The sequence below is a fragment of the Rousettus aegyptiacus genome, unplaced genomic scaffold (assembly GCF_014176215.1).
Source record: "Rousettus aegyptiacus isolate mRouAeg1 unplaced genomic scaffold, mRouAeg1.p scaffold_m13_p_6, whole genome shotgun sequence".
Lineage (NCBI taxonomy): Eukaryota > Metazoa > Chordata > Mammalia > Chiroptera > Pteropodidae > Rousettus > Rousettus aegyptiacus.
This window is the reverse complement of record NW_023416309.1, coordinates 4,142,570-4,163,865: the sequence shown is the minus strand read 5'-3', so window position 1 is coordinate 4,163,865 and position 21,296 is coordinate 4,142,570. Positions and strand designations below refer to the sequence as shown.

Below are 21,296 nucleotides of genomic sequence, written 5' to 3'. Positions count from 1 at the left end.
GGGACTTCTGAGCTATTTCCCTTCTCCCTTCTAGCACAGAAGCCATGGAAGGTAAACAGCTAACTGATGGCACCAACTACCTCTCTAATTTTTGTGTCCCTGTTTAGTCAGACAACAAACAGATGATTCATTTAGGAACAAACCCGTATTTATTGAGACTTACTGGGTACCAGGGAGGTTTGCTATAAAAACTGTATGTTGTAGACTCTTAATAAATAAATAAAACTTCTCTCACCTTCCAAATTCTTATCTGCTCTCTTCACCAGAGCCCAGAAAGGGCTGCCCCTTCCTCGTCTGAGTGGCCACTGGCAGGAAGGAATGGGTCACAGTGGTGGGGCAACCATGACATAACCCTTTTCTCCAGTTCTGATACTATGGAACAGTGATCATCTCTTGCTAAGCAATTTCCCACCTAAATTGGTTTCAAGTCATAAAAAGCTATAGCACTCCCAAGGAAAAAGTAATAGTGGCTTTCTGAGGTTACCCTTGGTATCAAGTTCCTTGACTTCAGTAGCAATTAGACATCACTCTGCTACCATGCACTCTCAGGAAATGAAACAGTCACCTAAGAGGAACTGAAAATTAGAAGTGGAGTAGTCCTTCCCTTACTTAAGAAGTTTCCTGTGATATACCTTGGGGGCCTCACCTTTGTGAGGTCATCTGTGCTGCAAAGATGCAGGCTTTGTTTGGAATTTAGAGAAAACTTTCATCTGTAAATATCAGAATCAGGCCCATATTTCCCAACATGCTGGATTTTTCCTTACAGCTTTGGGATTTAGAACATGGCCTACATTCAGGGCACGACCATCCCAGCCTGGTCTGCTGCAACCTGGAGATGTACATGGTTTCTGAAGTCTTAGCCTGGGGGGTGAGGGGCAGGCAGCTCCAAAGGGGAAGGGCACAGAAAGAGTTTTCTACAAGTTTTCACATCTAGGTGCAGTAGCCACAGGAACAGCCACATGAAGGAGGATCCCAGAGTGAATCTGAGCTCTCCTTCCAGTAAAAAATGAAGTGCACTCCATTTTCTGACAGTACTATAAACTCATTTTTATGACACTAGTTATAAAAACCCTTAACATTTGTCTAGTGGTGGCAGTCAGTTTTTTTCTTAAAGATCCAAATGTGAGAGAAAGATTTGTGACCCAAAGCCAGCTTGGGGTTTATAAAATGAAGGTTTTATAAAAGTAACATATCCCATGTACTAAAAAAAGATTAGATTCAGCTATAGGCATTTATAAGGAATCCTTTATTTGCATCTTCCACTACTTATTTTTTAAATGTTGTTTTATTCATGAGTAAGACCATAAATATCACCAGAGGGTAAAAGATTTCTAATGTGCCAGCAATGGACTAGAGGTAAGTAGGGTGACAAGAAGATGTTTCCCTGATGACCCATCTCCAGATTTATCACCTTCCAGAGGGCTTTATAAGTGGTGTTTGACTTCCAGAGTTATACCAGGAGCAAGAGTAGTCAGGTACAAGAGAGTCTGCGAGGAGAGAAGGAGCTAGAATGTTGTAGCCAAACTCTGCTTGGCTTGGTCGGACTGACTTATTTGAAAGAGCAGGGAGGTGCACAGAATGGGATTAATTCCAACTCTTGGTTCAGGACACCCATCCTTTTGTCCAGAAATGGCCCTTTTTAAATTAACTTATTTATTATTTATTATGATAAGTTTAAAAACAAAACAAAACAAAACAAAACCCTGAATCTGAAGCTAACACTGAAACTGCCATATCCATCTATAGGCTTCTCTTCTTCCTGTGGCTCTGCCTCTTCCCTCTGCAGTAACCACTACTGTGAATCTTGTATTTGTTTTATCATTACTTTAGATGTGTATATTCATGAGTTTTTTATAAAAGTATTATGTAGTAAGTTATTTTCTATTAGTTGATCCATATAAAATTGCCTTTAATGCCTTTTTTTACTAAATATTATTTCGCTAAGATTCAGCCATAGTATTACATGAAGCTGTGGTGGAATCATTTCATTGCAGGTTTTAATTTTTTACCTTGTTAAAGCTCACTTGGACTATTTCCAGGATTTCGGCTCTACAAGCAAAGCTACCATGGCCTTTATCATTTCTGGTGTGCATGTAGAAGTTTATTTTGGGTGGATACATAAGAGTGGAATTGCCAGATCACAGAGTATGCAAATATTCTATTTTATAAGAGAATGACAAACTTGTTTCTAAAGTGGTTGTACTGGGTACACTCCCACCAGCAATTAACCACCTGTTACTTCCATCCTCTCCACTACCTCTCATTTTGTGCCAGTCTAATCGGTGTAAAATAATATATCTTTATGGTCTCAATTTGCATTTACTGGATCACTAATGATTTTGAATATATCTTCACATAATTATTAGTCATATGTGTTGCCTCTACTGTGAAAAGACTGTACAAGGCTTTTGCCCACTTTTCTAGTAAACTATTTGAATTTTTCCTATTGATTTGTAAAAGTTCCTCATATAACCTTGATATTAATCCTATATTGGTTATGGGCATTGTAAATATCCCCTGGCAGTGTGTGACTTGCTTTTCCTTTTTTTTTTTCTTTAGAGCGTCTTATAATTAATAGAAGTTTAATAAAGTAAAAAGTAGCTATCTTTTCTTTCATAAAAAATGCTTTTTATAGCACTACTGTGATGAATCTTCCTAAGTATCCTGTGGACGGAAATACTGACTCTCTATGAGAGAAAGAAAACAGAGAAGGGAAGCTTGAAGGCCATTTGGCCCAGGCCTTACATTAATAAAAGGCTTTAAATCAACTTTGTTTTCATTATCTCCAAATGAGGTCACTGACAGCCACAAAGATGCCGTGTTAAGGATGAAAGAAGACCAGCAGCTTGAGGTTAGAACATCATCTTTTGGTTTTAATAAATCTTGTAAGCATGAGAATAGCAACATTTATGTTACATTTTATTATTTTTGTTAAGGTATCACTTGGTTAAATGTAAAGAGACCCCAAAATTACCCAGGCCCGTCTCAACTCTGAGGTGTTCCAGACAAGAAGAGTGGTATGCTCAAATTCATATAGCTGGTAAGCTGTGGAACTGGGACTCATATTTAAATGTGTCAGGCTCCAGAACCCAGACACTTTCTGCTGTTCAAAGTGGCTAAATCACAAGAAGCCATTCTGAGCTAACTGCAATGTGAGAACGTATGCCCATAGGGCTCTCACTCCACACAGAGCACTACAGGTGTTGCACTCCATATGGACACTCTACTGCTTCTGAAATGGGACTCAGGCCTCTGCCTCTCTTCCTGGGCCCCCTTGAGGCTTTCATGGGAGGGCTGGCAGATTGCTGAGGACCTTCTCATCATTAAGTGCAGGGTGATACGTCCTGGTGGCCCTGAAACTTTCTCTAGACTGTCCCCTTATATCTAATGCCCTCTGCGGTAAAGCCAAGCAATCACCAAGTGACTGGGGATGTGAAACATAAGTGTGTGTGTACATATGTGTGTGCACGAGTGTGTGTGAGTATGTAGGAGTCTATATGGGTGTATGTGTGACAGCCTATGAGATGGTTCCACAGAAGTGGAATTGTATCAGACAGAAGAGATGAGACACTGAGGCAGGCTGGACAGGATTGTGTGTGATTATGTGTGTGAGTGATGAGTCTGAGTGTATGTATGTGTGAGAGAGAATATGTGTGACTTTGTGTAAGTGTGGGAAGGTTCCACAGATAGAGTAGGGAACAGAACGGAGGAGATACTGAGGCAGCCTGGACAGCTGGTCTGCTCAGAGAGGCAGTAGTACTGGCACAGATGCAAGTCTTTCTCGAATCATTCACTAATGACCACAGGCACAGTAGCCACTGGATGTGAGGGTCACTGGACAGAGGATGCCATGAGCAGCAGCATCCTTATGAAACCTGCCTTCATCCCACCATCTTTCTCCTCACTGACCTCCAAGAGCTCCACAGTGCATGCTGAATAAATGCCAAACTCCTCAGCCTGGAACCTCAGGCATCAGACCCTTATAGAGTATGATCCTGTGTCTCTGATTTTCATCTGTACGATGCGATAATAATGATTAATGCAGGCCACACTGGAAATTAACTGAAATAAATGAGCAAAGTCTAATCCACTGCTGAAAAATGTGATAACTTTTCTCCACCATTCCTCTCTCTTGGTCTCTACCTACACTATCCTCCATCAGTTTCACCAGGCACAATTTCCATACCAGGCTTGCTGCCCTTACTGCCATCTCCCAACGACACCTTGTCTTCACAGAACAGACCTATAATGTGCCACTCTCTTCAGAACTTCATCTCCTCACTCCTTCCATCTCTCACCTGGTTCTCTGCTGAGTATTCTCATGTGAGGTAGGCAGGCATCTCTGGGCCACCATCCTATGAGCCCACAAGGAGGGAGGTCATGTCTCAGGCTTAATCTGCCTTCTCTTCACTGACTCTTTGAAAACTGACAGTTTGGTAAGAAATAAGAAGCCCCTCTGCTTCTGCTGTCAAAAATGTGCATCTGCCTAAAGAATGTGTGTGTCCCCACTTGACACTCACATGCCTGTAAGAAATGCCTATCTAGCCTGCTCAAGAAAGATCACTCTGCAGGTGAGAAGGCTGTGCAAAGAAGATGCCACCTAAAAGGTGTCTCTTACTTTCAGGATCACCATACCCATAGCACTGTCACAGCCTATGAATGCCCAGGTGGCCAGCTCCCGCCTACCTTCCTGATGCCTTCTGAAGGACTGGACACGCAGTTATCAGCCCCTCCGTTCTTGCTGATGGTCCGCCAGAGCTCGGCAAATGTGCTGTCCTGCTCCAGGGGGTTAGTGCCCTTGGCTCGGAAGTACTCGTATACAGCAGAGTCCCGGACAGTGCCATAAGATATCTCTACTTGTTTGGACAGGTCTTGGAATGTCCTGAAATACAAAAATGTAGTGAAGCATGGGTACAAGTTGCCTACTGCAGGGATACAAATGGGCTATAAGACCCTTCTGAGGTCCAAGCCCAGCTGTGGTCCATGATCTACATTCTTCACTCTCCAGCAGCACAAATCCCTTAGCCCACAGAGTAACTTGCCACAAGGCTTCATTCTACCACAGTTATGTTTCCTTTCTGTAGATTAATTCAATAAAGTTATTGAACACCTAAAACTAGGACCCATGCAGAACTCAAGGAGCAAAAGAATGAATGAGACATGACCCCTGCTCTCAATGAGCCTACAGTCTAGCTGTAGAAACATATAGACAATCACAAAGTAAGAGTCAGAGCAACATGAGAGGTTAGATACTAAAGATCTCAACTCAAAAGCCAATAGCATAGGAAAGGAAAACGTGTTAAGACTGATGACAGTGACTGGTCTCTGACCCTTAGAGCTGGTGCGGGGCAGACAAACATTCAGGGGTTATGCTAATTAAGATGTACATCCCTCCAAAGCTTGCAGGTATTTTGGAGTTCCACTCAATTGCCACCTTTTGAGCATCTCCCTTCAACTTGTTTTTCAATAAATATCTGGACTTTTATATGAAATCACTTGATTTTTAAAAATTTTTGACTTTTCAAATAGAATTGACATTTAATATTACATTATATTAGTTTCAAGAGTATTGCATAGAGGTTAGATATTTATATAAGTTATGAAATGATCCCCCAATTAGTCTAGTACCCACTATGGCACTCTACAGAGATATCACAATATTATTCACTACATTCCCTATACTGTATTTCACATCTCCATGACTATTTTGTAACTGCCAATTTGTACTTCACCTTTTTCTCCCAGCCCTCCAACATTCAGCAATCATCAGTTTGTTCGTTATATCTATGAGTCTGTTTCTGTTTTGTTTGTTTATTTTGTTCTTTAGATTCCACATATAAGTGAGATCATGTGGTATTTGTCTTTCTCTGTCTGACTTATTTCATTTAGCATTATACCCTCAAGGTCCATCCATGTTGATGCAAAGGGTAAGATTTTATTTTATTTTATTATGGCTGAGTAATATCCATTGTATATGTATCACCTCTTTTTTATCTAATTGTGTACTGATGGACACTTAGGTTGCTTCCATATCTTGGGTATTATAAATAATGTTGTAATGAACACAGGAATGCATATACCTTTTTTAAGTAGTGTTTTGCATTTCCTTGAATAAATACTCAGAAGTGAAATTGTTGGGTCACAAAGCAGTTCAATTTTTTGAGGAACCTCAAAACTGTTTTCTTTAGTGGCTGCACCAGCCACCAGTTTGCAATCCCAGCAAAGCACGAGGCTTTTCTTTTCTCCAAATCATCACCAACATTTTTTTGTTGATTTATTGATGATAGCCATTCTGACAGGTGTGAGTTGATATCTCATTGTGCTTTTAGTTTGTATTCCTCTGATGACTAATGACATTGAACATTTTTTCATATGTCTATTTGCCATCTTTATGTCTCCTTTGAAGAAATGTTTATTCAGGTCTTCTACCTATTTTTTAATTCGTTTTTTTTTTTTTTTTGGTTTTGAGTTGTACGAGTTCTTCATAAATTTTGGATATTAACCCCTTATCAGATGTATCGCTGACAAATATTTTCTTAATGAGTAGGTCATCTTTTCATTTTGCTGATGGTTTCCTTTGCTGTGCAAAACCTTTTTAGTTTGTTATAGTCCCATTTATTTTTTCTTTTGTTTCAGAAAATATATTACTAAGAGCAATATCAGGAAGTTTACTGCCTATGTTTTCTTCTAGGAGTATACGGTTTCAGGTTTTACATTTAAGACTTTAATTTACTTTGAGTCTGTTCTTGTATAAAGTGTAAGAAGGTGGTTCATTTTCATTTTTTTTTTTGCATTTATCTGTCCAGTTTTCCCAGCACCACTTATTGAAGAATCTGTCTTCACCCCATTGCATATTCTTGCCTCCTTTGTCATAGATTAAATGACCATATTGGCATGGGTTTATTTCTAGGCTCTCTATTCTGTTCTATTGATCTATATGTCTGTTTTTATGCCAGTACGATGATGTTTTGATCATTATAGCCTTGTAGTATAGTTTGATACCAGGTCGCATGATACCTTCAACATCATTCTTGGTTCTCAAAATTATCATGGCTAATCAGCATTTTTTATGATCTCACATAAATTTTAGGATTATTTTTTCTAATTCTCTGAAAAATGCTATTGATATTTTGATAGGGGCATTGAATCTATAGATTGCTTTGAATAGTATGGACCTTTTAATGATATTGATCCTTCCTGTCCATTAATATGATATATGCTTCCATTTATTTGTATCTTATTTGATGATTTATAAGTTTCTTTTACCTCCTTTGTTAAATTTATTCCTAGGTATCTTTTTGATGCAACTGCAAATGGGATTGTTTTCTTAATTTTTCTTTCTGAAAGTTTATTATTGGTGTATAAAATACAACTGGTATTTGAATATTAATAATATACCCTGTTACTTTTACTGAATTAATTCATCAATTCCAACAGTTTTTTTGGTGGAATCTTTAAGGTTCTTATCATATAATATGTCATCTGCAAATAATGACAGCTTTACTTCTTCCTTTCCAACTTGGATGACTTTTATTTCTTTTTCTTGTCTTATTGTTCTGGCTAGAATTTCCAATATTATGTTGAATAAAAGTGATGAAAGTGGATAGCTTTGTCTTGTTCCTGATCTTAAGGAAAACACTTTTAGCTATTCCGCATTGAGTATGATGTCGGTTGTGGGTTATCCTATATGGCCTTTATTATGTTGAGTTATATTCTCTATTCTGACTTTGCTGAGAGTTTTTATCACTAATAGAAGTTGGATTGTGTCAAATGCTTTTTCTGTATCTTTTGATATGATCGTATGATTTTTATCTTTCATTTTGTTTATGCGGTGTATCATGTAATTGACTATGGATATTGAACCAACTTTGCATCCCAGGAATAAATCCAACTTGATCATGGCGTATGATCTTTTTAATGTCTTGCTGAATTCACTTTGCTAATATATTGTTGAGGATTTTTTAATCTATGTTTACCAGGGACATCAGCTTATAATTTTTTTCTTTTATAATGTCTGTGTTTGTGTGTTTGATTTTGAAATCAGAGTAATAATGGTGGCCTTGTAAAAGGAGCTTGGGAGCCTTCTCTACTCTTGAATTTTTTTGAATAGTTTAAGAATAGGTGTTAATTCTTCTTTAAATGTTTGGTAAAATTCACCTCTGAAGCCATCTGGTCCAAGAATTTCGTTTGTTGAGAGTTTTCTTGATCACGCATTCAATTTAGTTAGTAATGTGTTGGTTCTGATTATCTGTTTCTTCTTGACTTGGTCTTGGAAGATCGTCTATGAATTCTTCATTTTTTCCAGATTGTCCAATTTGTTGGCATATAATTTCTAATTGTATTTTCTTCTGATCCTTTGTATTTCTGTGGAATCAGTTGTCACTTCTCTTTCATTTATGATTTTATTTATTTGGGTCCTCTGCCTTTTTTTCATGAGTCTAGTTAAATATTTATCAATTTCATCTATCCTTTCATAGAACTATTACTTGTTTCACCGATCTTTTATTAGGCTCTATTTCATTAATTTTTCTATTTTCCATTGATTTTTACTATTTCCTTCCTTCTACTCACTTTGGGCTTTGTTTGCTGTTCCTTTTCTAGTTTTTTTAAGTATAAGATCAGATTGTCTTTTTAAGATTTTTCTCGTTTCTGTAGGACTGCTTTCACTGTGCCCTACAGATTTGGGGTCATTGTGTTTTCATTTTCATTTGTCTCAAGGTATCATTTTATTTTCTTGATCTCATTGTTAACCCATTTATTGTTTAGTAGCATATCATTTAGCCTCCATGTGTTTGTGTATTTTTAGTTGTTTTTTTCTTGTAATTGATTTCTAGTTTCATACCATGTGGTCAGAAAAGACTCTTGATGTGATTTCAATCTTCTTAAATTTACAGAAACCTGTTTTGTGGCCTAACATGTGATCATTTGCTCAGACACAAAAAATTCCTCCAGCATTTTCAGTAGCAAAACTGAGTAGGACAGGGTCTCAGGGAGTGACCAGGGTGGAGCAAGTGGAGCTACCAGGCCAATGCAGATTCAGATTTGTCTGTACTTGGGGAGAGCTCAACACAGAGAAGGCCCAGAAGCTTCCTAAGAGCAGATGAGTGAGCCAGGGACAGAGAAGAAGAGCCCTCGTTGGGAAAGGGTGGATATTTAGACCAGGAAAGACCAGTTAGCACAAGGTTCTTACTTGCCCTGGGATAAGCAGTACCTGGCTCAGTCTGTTGAGAGAATGACACACACAGAGATGAGAACTACAAAAACTGAAAATTTCAGTGCTAAGCCAGACTCTTTCTCCAGCCTTCAATGTAATTGATCTTTATTTCTTTTCTGGAAATCTGTCTCTCCTTTTTATCAACTAGAATAGCATCCCCACCTCTTACTGAGTCATTGTTCTGAGGAGATTCAATCTTTTCTACCTGACATACACAGTATTCCATCTTCTGGTCTCATTTCCAGGTGTGGCTCCCACCTCCACACAGCCCATAGTCAATGTTGAAATAGGAAATTCCACAGTTCCCACCATGCCATTGTGACTCTTTTGTCTAGAATCCCTTTTATCTCATTCATCCACCTGATACACTTCTACACACCCCTTGAAGATCCAGCTGCCACCTCTCCCAGTGGGTAGGCATGATTATCCTTTGCCTCCTTGTGCCATCTGTAAACTATTCATGGCTTCTACAGCAGCTGGATCTCACTGATTACAGAGACCAGCACACAAGAGTGAGGGCAAGCAGGGACTCTGGCATCCAAGGACCTATCTTGTCTCCAAGCTCCACCATCACTAACACTGAGGGCATGGGAAAGTTAGCTAAACTCTCTGTGCCTCAGTTTTCAAATCTTTTAAAAATAAGGTCAGAGGTAGAGCCTGTTGGCAAAGATTACAATGGGGATTAAATGAGGTTATGTGTATTTAGTTCTTAGAGCAGTGCCTGATGTAAACTTAGTGCCCAATAACTAGTAGCAATTATTCTTTACTAATATTATATTTCTGTGTCCTTCCATACAGTCTAAGAATTTGAAGGATTGGAATTGAAGCAGGCCTGACTTTGCATCCATGACACTGGACTGTGTGTTGACACCAATATTCACAGTATATACACAGTAGAGCCAGCAATGAATACATCCTTCCACTTTGCAGATGCACTCCATGGCAATCCTTCAGGCTGTGGTACATGGCCCAAAAGCAGCTCAGTATTTGTTTCAATACATTACAGATGAAAGGAAACATAAAATAACAAATTCAATGAAGAACTCTTTCTAATTATTGTTCATTATTTATATCTAATTTAAGCAAGATGTTCCTTTGCTTGAAGGGCCCTCAAGGGCTGTAACTCCGTCACGATTTGCTTATAATGAAAGGAGAAAGATCTTTTTCTCCCATGTTGTTAAAAAATTTTCTCATGATAATACAAACAAACACAAGGCTTTGATGAATGAGAAACATCAGAATGAATTACACAGTTGAGTCTAAATACTGAACTGCTCTATTACTGCAGTTTCCATGAGTATGGAATGAATGTGTAACTTCCAAGAAACTTGGCACTACTGTTTCATCCCCACATTTGAAAAGGAGATTTCCTTTCTCTTCTTGGTGTTTATTCACAACCTGTACCCCTGGCCAGAGGCTCAGGGAACATCTCTAGATGATAAATGGCAGGCCAAATGTTTATGTCTTCACATCCATTTCTTTTCTAGTAAAGCTTAGTGTACTTACTCCAAAACACCACCTCTATCATTGCAGTACCAGACTCATGGCTCAGCCCCATCATCTCCACCTATCACCTCTCATAACCTTGAGTCTGTGTGGAGGGATATCTCCTAGCTCAAATGCACTCTTCCTCTTTTAAGGAAAGTTTCCAAGCTCACTAACATGCCAAGCACACAGTAGCTACTGCCATAATATTTCAAAGTGAATATACCTATAAAAAGCTATTGGGAGTTTTGAGCAGGAGGGTCCAACTATTCATATACTAAAGCTGTCATTTCCCTGGGGGCACTCATTCTCTTGTGGCAGTTCACAGTTTTGGAAGGGATATATGGGGAGGAATAAAGAAGAATAGGGGTGGCCAGCCATCCAGGCTTTAAGCCAACACTGGTAGTAAGCAGAAGACAGATGTTCACTTCTGATAGGATACTCTTCTGAACAAGTGAGCAATGCCTAGCCTAGAGGAGACTACACTAGCAGCACACTTAATTTAACACATTTCTCAAATTTGCCTCTTCAGCAACAACTACTAGAAAGTGTCCCACCTCCTCCCCCTATATACATATTCCAGAGAGATGAAGAGCTACCCATCACAAGAGGGGTCTTGATAAACCTAAGGTGAATGATGTAACTGGATGAAGTCATTCAGTCAGTTATTCCACCAACAGCTATTGAATACCTGCTAGGTAAGATGCAGTGGCACATAGAGCAATGACTGAATTGTAGGCATCCTCGAGTCCATAGCGAAGGGTGCACAAATGGTTAGAGAAATAACTAAACAATGTGAGAGGGACTAAAATAGAGTTCTGCATGAGGACTCCTGGGAACACAGAAGAGGAGGAGCCATCTTCTTCTGGAAAAAAAGAGAAAGAAATACTTCCCAGTAGAGGAAATATTAAGCTGAGTTATAAAGGATGGGTAGAAGTAGCCAGAGGAAGAACCAAGGGGCAAGAAGAGAAGATATTAATTACCTGAGAAGCCACTGATATGTGAAAAAAATATGGTTCATTTGTACACGCACTGGGGGCAATTCACATCAGCTAAAACACAAAAGTTTTGGAATCAAATAGACATGGGTGTGAATCTTGTCTCTGGATGCCTTAGGTATTTGAAGTAGACCAATATTTCTCAAAGTGTGGTCTTTAGAGACATAGCTTCAGTACCACCTGGGCCTTTTTGAGACATGCAAATTCTTGGGCCCCACCTCAGATCTACTGAATTTGAAACTTTGGGGTAGTACTCAGCAATCTGTGTTTTCACAGCCCTTCAGTTGATGTGGATGTAAGCAGAAGTTCCAGAACCATTGACTGAGGCAAGTCATTTAATGTTTGAGGTCTTAGTTTTCTTAATTCATTCCTTTTTTACAGAATTAGTGAAGATTAAAAATCCCAGACATATACCCAGCATGTAGTCAATGTTTAATAAATGCTCGCTCTGCTGTTAGGCTTTCAATAAGTCATCAAATGGCTGAAGCAGAGAGACCCTGTGATGGGTGATGGCACCAGGGCAATCACACCTCAATGGAAGCAATTGTGTGCAGGTTACATGTTTCCAGTGCTTCCAGGTTCACATGGTCAGAACCTTTTTCAGCATCTGTCCATCTGTCTTGCCAGTAAGATGCCTATAGTAGATCTCTATCTCATTTCCATGATACATGCAAATGCTTTGCTATAAGTGCTCACCCTGCCACTTTGTGATCAGTACACATTTTAGGCACTCATGATGCCTAAAGAGACCATTTGAGGTAGTCTTAACCCAGGATGTGTATAGAAACACCAAAACATCTGTGGTAGGCAATCTGGACTCTTGTTTTTATGGACCATGATGGTAACTGCCTAGCAGAGGCCTCCCTGAAGAATTAGTAAGCATCTGTGCCAGGAAAGCTGCTAGGAAAAAATGTCTTAAAAGCATGTCTTCACCTGAGTCTGTATTTACTAATTAGAAGGTGCAATCATGTTCACTTTGTAGCCTACATCTTATCTCTGTGGTCTGCTGCCTTCTCCCTACTTTACCTTTTAGTAATGTTTAGTGTTGTCATCACCCCAAAGCAAAGCTTAGCCTCTCCTCCAAGCTTACTTTTAAGCCCATATCTTTCACTCAAAGGTACACTAAATGAAACTGGGTTTGTGATTAATGGGAGCTGCTTTTCTGTGTCCCCTGGCCAAGATGGCTGATTTTTGGGGTCTCTCTTAACTGAAAAAAGAGCTGAGTCCTTATGAGCACAGCAGACTTCCTTTTAAAAGGATTTTCTAAGTATCTCTTGCCTCTGAGAGAGGTTTCCCCCAATTAAATATGTACCTTCTGGAAGTCCCACAAGGTCGCCTTCACCAGTAGCCAAGGACAGTCTACCCAGCTCGGTAGCACCTTTCTCCCTCCTCATACTTTTCTCCATAAATTAATTTCACTATTTCCTAGATATATTTTCACTAACAAAGAGATAAATATGTTTGCAACATGAGAAATATCAATAATTCAGAATTTATAAATGCATCCTTGCATATTACAGAAATATTTACATTGGCAATGGAGATTAATACACTTGCAAGAAGAGTAGAATCAATATACAGTATATATAAAACAGATTTCAACATCTGTGAGGTTCCCATAATCATGGGCCTGGTACATTTAAATCCCAAGGCCCTAGTGTTCTTCCCTGAGTAGAAAAGTAGTGAAATGGCCCAAAAGGCATAGGAGGGTGTGGGTGCTCATTCTCTTTATTTGCAGGTATCTTAACTACAGCCCTCAGATGCCTTCACTATCATTCCAACATCTCACTTTTCTATCTCTTCTGTTTGAATCTGCAAAAGATGATGTTGCACAAATGAGTGGGGATTGCCTGGCTACATTTCTACAACTTGCTTATAGGACCTTCATACACCAGTGCTGCCATCTCTGTGCACATTTCCCAACCCTTCTTGGGTCTTCTTCCCCAAGGTTCTCCACTGTGCCTTGTGTTCTCTCTGATATTTCTCCCATGCACTGTCTTCCTACTCTCAGCTTTGTCACATTTCCCATTCTTTTCTTTCCGAGTCCCAGGTTCTTCAAGATAGACAGGACTTCAGGTGAAGGTCGAGAAACTTCAAGAAGCTTGGGCTCTCAAAGGTTTCCCAGGGGCCTTCATTTGTTGTTCGTTCATTCATAAAAACATATTTCCTGAGCATCTGCTTGTGTTAAACACTGCTCTAGATCTAAGAATATGGCATGAACATCAAAATTCCTGATCTTGCGGCGTTTACCTGGTGGAGATGGGGAGAGAGAAATAAACATAGAAACAGCAACAGCAATGAAAACACAAATAATTATGTAATGCCAGGGTCAGTGAACTTTTTGGCAAGGGGCAGATGATACATATGTAGGCAACGAGGGCCATACACTACTCTGTGGCATATTCTTTAAAAAAAAAAAAAATTTAAACACTTATAAAATCTTTCAAAAAAGAAAAACAACGTTAACCTTCAGGCTGCAGGAAAACAGGCTGTAGGCCTGATGTGGCCTGTGGGGGCATAGCTAGCTGACCCCAGATGTCATGTATCCAGTGATGAAAAGTGAAATGAAGATTAATAAATCAGAATAAGGTTTATAGAAAATGATGGAGGAAGTGATTCTATAAAGTATGCAGGGGGTGTTTTAGCTATTGGAGTTGGCATCAAGAACATGTGTTTCTTTAATATCTTTCTCTCCTTGGGCTGGACTGAGAGGAGATGAGAGAAGAGACTCTTGAGAGTGGGTTGAGATGAGGAAAAGCTTGGACATCTGAGGAGCAGAGACCAGTAGGCTCAGAGCTTATCAGTTTCTCCTCCTCTGAAATGGCTCCCTCGACATTTACAGGGAACTTTCAAGGAACCCTGGGGAAGGTGATGCTGGGGTCTTACACTGGGCTCCTCTTTATCCAGAGTTTATCATCAGAGTGATTGCAGAGCAGAATCCCAGCTCAGCTTGGGAAACTGTAAGGTTAACACAGTATGAGGACACTTAGAATGAGAGCCTGGTAGCTCATGGCAGGAAAACAACCTTGCAGAACACTGGAGGCTACAAAACCCTTCTTCAAATATATGCCCCATACACTGGCCACAGAAGGCCCAGCATGTACCAAGCACCCAGTCGAATTGTGCTCACCCTCTTCTCTAACCTTCCTTTGACATTCTGTTGAAATTAAAAGATGCCCAAAATAAACTGGTGTGGGCAAAAAAAATAATCTCAGTGCATTTGTATACAGTATATTTCCATTCTTAGAAAAGGGAGCCATTAATAAATGTAAATAAAATAAGGACAAAAGTAGGAGGGATAAGCACAAAACAGTTGTGAGACTTCTATTTTCTACAAATGTAATTCTGCAAAATTTATATTTTTTATTATATTGTAAACCCAAGTACCATCTGAATAATTTAAAAAATCCTGCTGACCAAATGTCAGTACTGGGCCTTAGGAACTTAGCTCTGTGCTATCTTGTCTCCTCCATGTCCACTCCCTAGTCCCAGTGCAGCCAAGATCCACTTGGATGAGGGAGACCTCTTTCACTCACCCCCACCCCCAACTTCTGCATCAAACTCCTGCCCTGCTGGCTATAGGGAGTGGGCTCCAAGGGGACTATAATAGTTATATCTTTAGTCCCCAGGGCAAGGCAAACATGCCCAGACTAACCCAGAGGGGTCCAAGCCATTCCAGGTGTCCAGGGCACATTAAGACAGAGTTACCTTCACCAAGGCAGGCTGGAGTTCCCCTCACTTGTGCATCTTCTGGCAAAATTCAGTCTAGGTCTAATATCCTTGCTGCCAAAGCAGAGCAGGGTGGCTGGTCATGAGTTTCTGAACAGAAGTGTCATGTGTTTCTGATTTGCCAAACTCAGCCTAGACACTTGAAGTGAACAGGGTACATTAATAATGCTGAAGGATGGGACTGTGAGCATCACTTCGATTAGGTTGGATAACCTAGAGCCAGGTACTAAGCCAAGACCCTGGCGTGTGGCAGAGGCTGAATATCCACATCTTTCACTAAGTCAAATCTGGGGACCTCCAATGCCATTGGCAAAGGGTGCTCAGCCTGTGGAGCCTTCAGCACTCCAGTTCTGCCACCTACCAGCCTCTTCTCAGGCTACTCTGCTCTTGGGTGCCAGCCTGGTAGATGTGCTGCTATCTCAGGCCTCTAAGCCTTCACTCAGGCTAATTATCTGCCATGCAATACCCTACCTTCTTTAAATGATTAGAACCCACCCACCCTCCAAGAATCAGCTCAGCTGTCATCTCTAGTAGGAAGAGTGGTTAGCCCCTAGACACAAACCCACCTCTCTGTGTTCTAAACTTAGCCTATCCTAATGTTTATCCCCTTGACTTCATGTGGCTGTTGATGTATCTGTCTCCCTACTTCAACAGTGCACTCCCTTACAGTCCATCTCTGGATCTCTGACAGCCCACATACAGTCTGACAGACAATAGGTACTGAGTTCATGTTTCTGGAAGAGGCAATTCTGGTATAAAATGACTCTGTTTTCATAGCTGATTTTAACTGGGGAAAATCCAGGTTGGTGACCAATATAATTATGGGTCTAATTTTAAAATCACGACCACTAACCTCAAGTGGATCCTAATGCTACCTAGCAATCTTCTAAATTCCCTTGTCCAATTCATCCTCCCACTTAGATTACTCTCAGAAAATGACCCTGTTTCCTATTTCCTAAGAGAGTAGAAGCAATCAGTAGAGAACTTTGCTTCTCTATAAAGAACTCTCTTTTCTAAAATGACCAAATACCTATCTGCCTTCTTTTTAAAATGGTGGCTCTGTCCTTGTTCCTATTTATGTCTATTCTGCTTGTCTCCTGGATTATAGACTTTCTTTCCTTCTCAAGTGCATTGCTCTTCCAGTTCTCACCTCTGTCTTCTAAATCATGGAATTGCTTCTCTGTGGATCATTTCTATTTTCCTGTTCACACATATATCTTTTATCTTAAAACAAAAAAGTCCCACTTTGTGATCACAGGCTCCTCCAACTGCTCTCCAGCTCTTCCACAAGTTATCTATGGTTACCGTCTCTATTACTCAACTCTCATTTCTCATCAACCTACATTGATTAAGTTTTCTCCTACCACTAAAAGAAAGCTGCTTATATCAAAGTCATAATGACCTCCCAAATATAATGTCCAATACACTCTCCTCATTTCACCCCTCACCAGCAGAATTTGGCAAACTCAATCACTATCCTTCTTGAAGATCTTCCCTCATTTGACTTCTGGGATATCACTCTTTCTTAGTTCTCTCACCTTGCAAGTGCCTCCTTATCTATATCCTTTTTAGTTCTTTTTTTCTAGACTCTAAATCTTGGAGTATTCCAGACTCTGTTCAGAGATCCCCTCTCTTCCCTTGTGGCATCCCTTTCACCATGATCTGGTCATGTCAGTCAGCTGTAGATACATCTGTACCTTGATAATTCTAATGAACTACTCCAGCCCTGACCACCTATCAAATGCAGGAAGCTGCTCACCTGATATTTTTGTTTGATGGTTAATAAGTCCCTAGACTGAATATGTTCAGCTATAGAATTACAAACCCCCAAACCTATCATTAAATTTTCTCTGTCTCTAGTTATCCATCTCAGTCAAATTTGCTCTGTTCTTTTCGATGATGTGGCCAGAAGCCCTGGAATCACCACTGAACTCTCCCTTTCTTGCATAGCTCACATATAATCTCAGCATATCGGATGTCTGTTCCATTGAGATAGATCCAGAATCTCCTCACCTTCACCATGAAGCCCTCTATGTCTTATCTTGCCATTGAAATCATCTCTCTAATGGTCTCCTGCTTCTACCTTTAACTCCATAACCTGTTGCTCGGGGGGCAAACAGAGTGATTCTTTGTCAGATCATGTCACCTCTTTGCTCAAAGCCCTTCAGTTGCTCTCATCTCACAGTGAAACATCGAAAATCCTCGCATGGCCTATAAGATCCCACCTAATCTGGACCCCAATACCTCTGTCCTCACCACACTGGCCTCCCTGCCATATTGTCTTGGGGTTTGTGTAGTAGTTTTCCCCTCAGCTTGGCATACTCCTCCCTCGCATCTCTAATTGGCTCACTTCTTCAGTATTTTGGGTCTCTGATCAAATGTCACCTTTTCTGTGAGGGCTTTGCTGACAACTTTACATAAAATACTACCTTCCTGAAATTATGTGATAAAAACAAAGAAATACATCATTGGCTGTTTAATGTCAAGTCTCCCCCTGAAATGGGGCTGGGTGGTTTGGTTTATTGCTATATCACCAGTGCTTACAGTTGCATGACCAATCATCCTGCTTTGCACAAGACAGAGAGATTTCCTGGGGCTCAGGACTTTTGGTGTTAAAACCAGGGACAGCAAAAGTAACCATCAATGAAACAAAGAGGCAACCAACTGAACAGGAGAAGATATTTGCAAACAACGCCTCTTATAAGGGGCTAGTATCTAAAATATATTAAGATCTCATACAACTCATTAAGAAAAACAATCCAATCAAAAATTGGCAGAGGATCTAAACAGACACTTCTCCCAAGAAGATATATAAATGTCCAACAGACATATGAAAAGATGTTCAACTTCACTGGCTATTAGGGAAATGCAAATGAAAACCACAATGAAATGCCACCTCACACCTGTTAGAATGGCTATTATCAGCAAGACAAGTAATATCAAGTGTTAGAGAGGAAGTGAGGAAAAAGGATCCCTCATACACTACTGATAGGAATTTCAACTGGTATAGCTACTATGAAAAACATTATGGAGGGTCCTCAAAAAATTAAGAATAGAATTACTATATAACCAAGCAATCACTCTTCTGGGGATCCACCTCCAAAATTTGAAAACATTCATCCATAAAGATATATGCACCCTGATGTTCATTACAGCACTATTCCAGGTAGCCAAGACATGGAAACAACCAAAGCACCAATTTGATAGATGGCAAGACAAAGAGGATATGGTACATACATACAATGGAATATTGCTCAGCCATAAGAGAAAATGAAATATTGCCATTTGCAACAACATAGAGGATCTTGATATTATCAGGTTCAGTGAAATAAGTCAGGCAGAAAAAGTTGTGAGCCACATGTTTTCACTTATATGTGGGACATAAAATTGAAAGCAACAAACAACCAAGATAAACAAAAACTCATAGACACAGACAACAGTTTAGTGGTTACCAGAAGGAAAGGGGGAAGGGCAGAGGTAAATAACGGTAAAGGGGATCAAATATATGGTGATGGAAGACAAATTTGGCTTTGGGTGGTGAACACACAATGCAATAACATATGATGTATTATTGTATTGTACACGCGAACTTATATAATTTTACTAACCAATGTCACCCTACTAAATTTAATACAAAAATTTTAAATAAATAGATAGATAGATAGATAGATAGATAGATAGATAGATACCAGGAAAGTTCCAGCCAAATTGAGATAATTTGTCCTATAACCATGCCTAGAACACAGCAGATGCTCTAACAAACATGGGTTATATGCATAAATAATATATTAGCAAATTAATTTTTTCTTTCCAAACAACTAGGTTGTATATTCTGTTGGTAAAGTCTTCATTTGGCATTGACCAGCCTTTTTTCAGGACAAGTATAAGTCAGTCATCTGAAAGCCCAGTGATGACCTGGGGAGCTTTCATGGAAGAACTGAAGCCCTGGGCCAGAAGGCAGAGCACAGGGTCATGTAGCCAGAGCCAGTCTATAGACAGACATCTGAAGGTCTTGAAGTTTCAGAATCATCTTCCTTGTGTAGCTAATGGATGTTGGCATTGGCTGAGAGAATCCTCCTGGGACCAAATTCCTAGCAATCGCAGTCTGCTTCTCCAGTTCCCTATCCCTCCTACTTGGTGAGACCCCTGCACAAACAGCCCTGCCAGCCAGTATTACCTCCATGTCAAGAACATAGCTGACTCCCAGCTCTCAATACTCGCAAATATTTGCTGCCACAAATCAATACAAAAGCAGGATTCACGATTAACCTTTAAATATCTGTGCTGAGGCTCTTAATCCATTATGAGGCTGTCATAAGTGTGACTGAAATGCAAATCAGGGCAGCAGCCTTTGGGAGGCTGTGAAGGTGCCTCTGCTGCCTCTTGGCATGGTCTACAAACCTCTCTGCTCCAGAGAAACAGCCCAAGTCTCTTTTCTCCCTTCTGGTTTTTGCTTTCACTATCCTTCCCTCCCTCTTCTCCTTCTTTCCAGATGTCTGACTGAGCCCCTACATTATGTCAACATCCCTGGCAGGCAGTCACTTGATATACTAGAAGAAAGCTGTAATAATGCAACTTCCAGACACTATGCTAACACTTATTTGTATTGTTTCATTTAACCTTAGCCATATTCTTTCATAAAGTTATTATTATCCTCCCATTTTATAGATGAAGAAATCAAGGCTCAAGGAGATTAAGTAACTTCTAGAAGGTTACAGAAGCAGCAAGTAAATGAGCTGTCTTCTTACTTAGGACTCTTGATCCAAAAATCCAAATACTTAATTGCCATCTGACAGTAATGGTAAGTAGCCCATAGGTAAGCGAAGAGGATTAACAAATAATCCGACAATCAAAACTATTGTGCAAAATACATTGCTAGAAGTAAGCTCAGAGTCATTGGAAAATGATGTTCAATCTATTCCAGTGTGGCAGGTGAGAGATTGTGGGGGGTCGGGGATAAGGAGAGGGTTAGCAGGAAAGGTGAGGATTAAGTTGAGACTTTAGAAGAAAGGAAACTGACACATAAAGGAGAGAAATAAAAGATGTTCTGGGCAAAGATGATAGTATTTTCAAACTGGATGTCTTTAGAGAGCAAAACCTGGAAACTTCTAACAGCTTACTATGAGGGAGCAGAAATGATGAATAATTAAGAAGCACTAAACATAGGATCAAGGGGATAATTACTTATAAAATACTTAGAGGATAGCAAAATAGAATAAAAGTGCAAAAATGATGGGAAAATGAACTACAGATGTTTTCTAGATCTGTGTATATGTGGGATGTCCCTCATACCTGACAGTGGGGAAGTTATTGCAGAAAGCTGGCATACGCGTTTTAGAAGGCAGAGCTAAGGAGGAGCATGAGCTCATGGGCTTGCATGTGTGTGTGTGCATGCACATGTGTTCAGGGTCTGGGTGTGTGCATTTATAAGTATGCATGGACGGACTTCAAGGCGGGAAGAAGAAAGGAAAGAGGGAGAGGAGTATTGTCAGAGGGCTGGGGCACTAAGACTAAGGGATGCCATTTTATATGATGAACTTTAAAATAAAGGAGTGGCTATGGATTTCCCAGTGGTAAAATGGTGACTCCACGGGAAACAGATTTGTGTGACAGAAAAAAACAACCAAACAGCTAGTGCAGAGACCACAGCACACCAGATATCTACCACCTTGAACTTGTTTATGGGACTGGGTAGACAGTACCCACAATGCAAGAAAATAGAGATTCTAGTTCCTCTCACGTGGGAAAGCTGGAGAGAAAATACTAGTACACATAAGCCTGTTATTGAGCTATACAAAATCAGCTGTAATTAAATATGAACTACAAGATGCTAGCCATTTTAAATCAGTTTGCAGAAAAATTACCTTAAC

General features: G+C 39.9%; 1 protein-coding gene across 2 annotated transcripts in view; it reads right to left on the bottom strand.

Moving 5' to 3' along the window:
* The window catches only part of GRID1 (glutamate ionotropic receptor delta type subunit 1), a 661,749-nt gene that overhangs the window by 36,196 nt on the left and 604,257 nt on the right, over positions 1 to 21,296 (bottom strand). For both annotated transcript variants that reach the window (XM_036223755.1, XM_036223756.1), the window contains one exon: positions 4,687 to 4,882. In XM_036223755.1, the coding sequence (XP_036079648.1) occupies positions 4,687 to 4,882 (196 nt within the window). The remainder of the gene's footprint in view (positions 1 to 4,686; positions 4,883 to 21,296) is intronic.